The sequence below is a fragment of the Mus caroli genome, chromosome 4, assembly GCF_900094665.2.
Source record: "Mus caroli chromosome 4, CAROLI_EIJ_v1.1, whole genome shotgun sequence".
In the NCBI taxonomy this organism is placed as follows: domain Eukaryota; kingdom Metazoa; phylum Chordata; class Mammalia; order Rodentia; family Muridae; genus Mus; species Mus caroli.
The window spans coordinates 112,884,496-112,890,449 of NC_034573.1; the positions used below are offsets into that span (position 1 = coordinate 112,884,496).

Below are 5,954 nucleotides of genomic sequence, written 5' to 3' on the forward strand. Positions count from 1 at the left end.
AGAGAGAGAGAGAGAGAGAGAGAGAGAGAGAGAGAGAGAGAGAGAGAGAGAGCTCTACCCGCCTCCAGCATCAGCACCTAAGTCCATCCTCATTTCAACCCATCCTTGCCTTCAGTATCTTTGTTCTGTCTCACCTAGCCATTTTCAATGGTTAGTTGGTGGCATATCCATTGTCTTTATGGGACTTTGAAATAGTATGGAAATAGACCTGTTGATTCGGTTATAAGACTAGTGTGTGCTTGGGGCACAACTGAAAGATTGCATTAAGGATTTAATTGACATTTAAATCTTTGAGGGGCTGGAGAGATGGCTCAGTGGTTAAGAGCACTGACTGCTCTTTCAGAGGTCCTGAGTTCAAATCCCAGCAACCACACGATGGCTCACAACCATCCGTAATGGATTCTGATGCCCTCTTCTGGTGTGTCTGAAGACAGCCACAGTGTATTCACAAACATCAAATAACTAAATAAATCTTAAAAAAAACCCGTTTAGAGGATCACATCAAGATGATTTTGGTGGTGTGATTTATTTGGAATATTATTTTGAATCCATGCTAAAGAATTCATAATTGGTCAAAACCCTTATGTAGCGAACTGTCTGTTAAGCCCTTTAACGTATATCCCTCTTAGTAGCCTCTCCAGCAGCCAACCACCCATTGCCTGAAGCTCTCTAGTTCCATTGTTGTGCGGCCTGAGGTAAGGTGTTTAAGCTCTGTGTGCCTGGGTTTCCCTCCCGGATACTCCAGAGTCAGTCTGAGGTTGGATCAGCCAGCAGTGTGGTCTGTCTGGGCCTGGCAGAGAATAGCTTGGCGCACAGAACCAGCGCTCATCGGTGAAGGAGGCACCTAGCAGACCAGGAGCGGCGGAGTCCGGGCCCTGGCAGCTTCTGGCGACAGAATGTGCCCCACCCTCGAGGCACAGTTGGCATCCGCCCCGCCCCGACGGCCAGTCCAATGGGCGCTTCCGGAGGCGTGTGGGGCCTACCCCAGCTCCCGGACTTAGGCGCTCTCCCAACTCTGAGCAATCCGCTCCAAGGTGCAGGTGCCTGCTTCAGAGACACCGACGTCTCCGCGCGGAGCCCGGAGTGTGCCCAGGCAGCTGGATGGGGGCCCAGGACACCCATGATGGTTTCTCCCCGACCGGTGATACCTACCTCCGGGTCCCACTCGTTCCCTCCACCCCCACCCTTAGTATTTGCGGTACAGACACCCTGTAGGCGTGTGTCCGCGCTCGGGCCCGCCTCAGAGCCCCCATTGGTTGAGTTCACTAAGGGGAGGAGCCGAGGAAGCGCTCCGGGTTCTAGTCCCCGAAAGTCGGTCCTGCTCCGGACACTCGCTATTCCCCACCGCGAGGGCCCACGTTGCTCTGCGGGACCTACAGGCGGGGCGGCTGCCTGCGGAGCGCGAGGAGCGCAGTCGTCTTAGAGCTGCCCACGACAGGTGCGAACTCGGGATCCGCGGCGCTGTCCCATCCTTGTCGTCGAGGCGTCGCTGGATGCGAGTCCGCTAAACGTCCGAGATGGCTGTGCGTCCCGGGCTCCTCTGGCTGCTGGGCCTGGCTCTGTGCGTGTTGGGCGGCGGTCACCTCTCGCATCCCCCGCACGTCTTTCCCCAACGTCGACTAGGAGTACGCGAGCCCCGCGACATGCAGCGCGAGATCCGGGAGGTGCTGGGGCTGTCGGGGCGGCCCCGATCCCGAGCACCGGTCGGAGCTGCCCAGCAGCCAGCGTCTGCGCCCCTCTTTATGTTGGACCTGTACCGTGCCATGACGGATGACAGTGGCGGTGGGACCCCGCAGCCTCACTTGGACCGTGCTGACCTGATTATGAGCTTTGTCAACATAGGTGAGTGTGCAGAGGGACCCAGGGCAGTCTCCACGTGGAGAGCGCATGGCTTCCTGTCTTGGAGGGACTATTCTAGCCATCTGACTGGGGATAGGCCTCTAGGAGCGTGAGGACCCTGCTTAGGGAATCACCGTGTGGCAGACTCATCACTGAGGAAGCAAGGACTACAGAGGTCAGGACTGGAAGGTCTGAGTGCTAGCGCGGGTTCCCCAGGCCTTGTCTCACCATGACGCCTAGGAGTGGTTATCTGGTGATGCCCAGGTCCCCTAGGTGGCACCGGAAGACAGTCCTGGGGAAATTGATGAGTAAATGACACTGTCACGGTGATAAACGCAGCCCTGAAGAGAGGGACAAAGTTCAGTGTGGAAACCTGTGGTCATATCAAAGTGACCAGAGCTGATCCTCACGCCCGGATAGCAGGCTCTTTCTGTGTAGTAGGAACTGGGTGGGTGGGGTGCAGTGTCAGGAGGTGGAGTGGACAAACTCAGACATGACTGTAGTCTTGTGAGCCTGGGCCCCAGTGGCTGGACCTTGGCCTGGCATGGAGAGTGTTCAGGCCAGTGAGTGACCCAAGGGGCAGCTGTGAGTCCATTCTCCCAAAGCGTGGCTCCTCCTTTCTCCAGGGATCTGTAGACATCAGGACCACTTTCTCCTACTAGTCTTAAAGGTCTTTTCCCCAAAACTTTTATCTGCAGTCATAAGTATTTACTGTTGGTCCAGTCCCCACCTGCTTTGCTCCTGTCTGTAACAGACAGCCTGGGGTTAGGACTGGGTACCAGGACTTGAGCTGAGAGCAGGGCAAGGAAGGGCCTTGGCATGGCCACCAGCCTCTGTACCCGAGGAGCTGCTTGCCCTCCCAGCAGCATAGGGAACAGGCACAGTCTCTTATTTCCCGGGCAAGGTGAGGAAGGCAGTGGCCCTGATAAGGCCCGGGCTGCGTGGGTCTGCATCCAGTGCTCAGTTTTGTGACATTCCCTCCAGGGGAAGGAGAACTTTCCAGACTGTAAGCAGAGTGTGGGGGTGGGTAGCGGCAGGCCACCTTAAGGTAGGAAAAGGACAACCAGACCTCTGCTCTCTGCTCTACTGGTGGCTAAGGTGAGGTGGGGGTGGGAGTGGGGGAGGGGTAGGGGGTAGAGGGTGGGGGTGGAGCACAGTGAAGGACAAGAAGGTTCTCTGGCAGCACTGAGAGCCCATGGCTAAGAGGGGCTGCAGCCAATGGGATCTCGATACAACCAACATTCCTGCTTAAAGACCAGGCTTGCGTCCTTAGGACACACTACATGTGGGACTTGAAACTGGCTCTCCATCCTCAGGACAGGCTGACCTATAGTGCAGGAATAGAAAAACTGAGCATAGAATTGCCCAAGAATGTCCCCAGGGGAATCTCTGATCAAAATGAGTCACCACCCAGCCCAGGCCTTACTCCCCTCCCCCAACTTTCTCTCTGGGTCAAGACATGAACAGCCCTGGTGGGAACAGCTGCTGTGAACAGAGCAGGGCCCAATACCAAAATGGGCCTTTGGGGATGTCATTTGCTCTCTCCAGGCTGGACATTACTCCCTCCTGGGATTCCTAGTAGATCACTAGACGTGACAAATGGACAAGCAGAAAGCAGGTGGAGAGTGATCCTGTTCCCAGCCCTGATGATCCCTATCAATGCTACCAGCAGCTCCGCTCTACACAGGACAACATAGTTCTCAAGGTCATGGTGACTCATGCTTGTAATCCCAGCACTCAGGAGGCTGAGACAGGAGAATTGCTACAGCTTCAAGGCCAATCTGTGCATCAGAGTGAGACCCTGTGTCGTACAAGCACAGAAAGAGGGCATGAGGTCAATGTTCCGTGTGTCTGTCTTGTAGACATTTAAACCTAGATGCTAAAACCCAACAGAAAGCTGCGTCTCCTGTGCTTAAAATTTTCTTCCAGTCCAGAAGATTTTTGACCTTTCACCTTCTTCCATTTGTTGTTGGCTCCTAGCAACAGCATGTGAATTATTTGGGAAGCCCTGCTTTATGGACTCAGGTTAAATGGCTAGCCCAGGCACACATATCATGTCCAAAGCCACATCCATAGTTATGAATTCCAAACCATGGATTGTATTTCCTACCATTTTAACTGAGTGTCCAGTAGGATCCATGGAATTAAAAAGCAAGTCTTAGCCAGGCAGTGGTGGTGCACACCTTTAGTCCCAGCACTTGCGAGGCAGAGGCAGGTGGATGTCTGAGTTCAAGGCCAGCCAGGGCTATACAGAGAACCCCTGTCTCGAAAATCAAACAACAACAACAACAACAAACCAGGTCTTTGTTCAGTGAAGACTCAGCATGGGGAACTCAATCAAAGTGCCTCCTTTATTTTGGCACATTGGCCACATTAGTAAACACGCCCAACCACAATGATGTTTACCTGGTGGTTACCAAGCCCTGTGTGTCACACATGCACCCAGATGCTGTTCTGTTGGCAAGCCAGGTAGAGTCCAGTTGGGACCACAACAGAGCCATCAGCACATGCATTGACCCCTTTCCCAGCCCAGGAGCTTTTATTCCCAAGGCCTACGATGGCCAAGGGCAGGGGCAGCAATGAACTGTGGTGACCGGGTATGAAAGAGAGAGACTGTGTGAGACTGTGTGAGAGACCCGGCCGTGGTCTCCCTCTGTCCCTGCCAGCTCTGCGGCCACAGATCCTTTCTCATCACTGACCTCAGGGTCTCTTCCTTTGGCTCTTACCCAGGGAATTCCTTAATTTCTTCACTCATTCATTCACTTATTCATTCAATCATTCATTCATTCATCCATTCCTCCCACAAGTAGTCATACAGCACCTACTATGTTCCAGAAAGCCTGGCTCCTGGTTCCAGTTGCAGGGACAGTCACACTGCCTGTGTTCTTTCAGAGATGAGCTTCTAGTGGGAGAGACAGAGAATGCATACATGTGCCATGAAGATGGTTGTCAGGGACCACACACACACACATACACATACACACATTCAGAGTTTGGAGACAAGAGGACCTGAGCCAAGGGACTTCTGACCTGGGACTCACACAGACTGACGCTGTGCCTACTCTATGATCTGGCCTTTCCTAGTCACCCCCCGCCCCCAAGCCTCAGTTTCCTTCCTTCTGTGAGATCGAAGTGCTCATCTTAAGGGGTTGCCAGGGCTGAGTAAGATGACAGCTGTACTGGCCACAGGCCCAGACCTCCACATCTGTCCCTGCATTTGCATTCACAAGTACTGCCACAGGAGAGTGAGGCTCAGAGAGGGTTGTGATAGTCCCAAGGCCACACAGCAGTTCGTCTGCATCTGATGTTATGCCCGCCATGCAGCTGCCTTTATCCTCAGCCTGGGGCCTGTCCTGCCCCTAGATGCAGTAAGAGCTACTGTACCACACTAAATGTGGATACACACTGTAAGCTGAGAATCCTGTTCATAAACTGGATTCACATAGTCAATATATGAAATTCAAGGCATCCTATGGAAATCCCGGTTTTAGTAGCTAATCCTTCGAGGCTTTTTGATTTTTACTGGCAAAAATTCACTTGGCCTGTTTTATCTCAAAATGCATTTTTTAATTTTAATTATGCGAACACGTATGTGTACATATGTGCATGCACGTTCATATGTGTGTGGGCATTTGTGTCCATGAGTGCTTGCCAGGGAGGGACGAAGCTGATGTTTGGTGCCTTCCTTGATTGCCATCCCTTGACTTACTGCCGAGTGCACTACTTCCACCAAGTCTAGCCAGCCAGCTTGCCCTGCTCCCCAAGTACTGGGTTACAAGCAGCCACCTTGCCTGTCCAGCTTTTCCCATTGGTTCTGAATTTCCAACCTCATGCCTCCACGGCAAGCCCTTTGCTACCAGTAGCTCCCTGGTCCTTGTTTCTGGTCTTGTTTTTGGACTTGAATTTGATTGAATGAAGAGCCCACAATTTATTCATATTAATTTGTTATTAGTGGCTACTTGGTTCTTTGCAGTTTGGGTTTACTTGAATGAAGTTGCTTTGACCTGGGCCTAATGATGTTGCTTTATAGACCTAGTCACTTGGAAGCCAAGGCAGAGGCTAGAGAGTTTAAGGCTTGCCTGGGAACTTTACTGAGACCCTGAATGCAAACTCTA

The 5,954-nt window shown here is 52.6% G+C and overlaps 1 protein-coding gene across 1 annotated transcript in view; it reads left to right on the plus strand.

Moving 5' to 3' along the window:
* The first annotated feature begins 1,517 nt into the window (after nucleotides 1–1,517).
* The window catches only part of LOC110292195 (bone morphogenetic protein 8B), an 18,806-nt gene continuing 14,369 nt past the window's right edge, over nucleotides 1,518–5,954 (plus strand). The window contains exon 1 of the mRNA XM_021159343.1: nucleotides 1,518–1,842. Within this exon, the coding sequence (XP_021015002.1) occupies nucleotides 1,518–1,842 (325 nt within the window). The remainder of the gene's footprint in view (nucleotides 1,843–5,954) is intronic.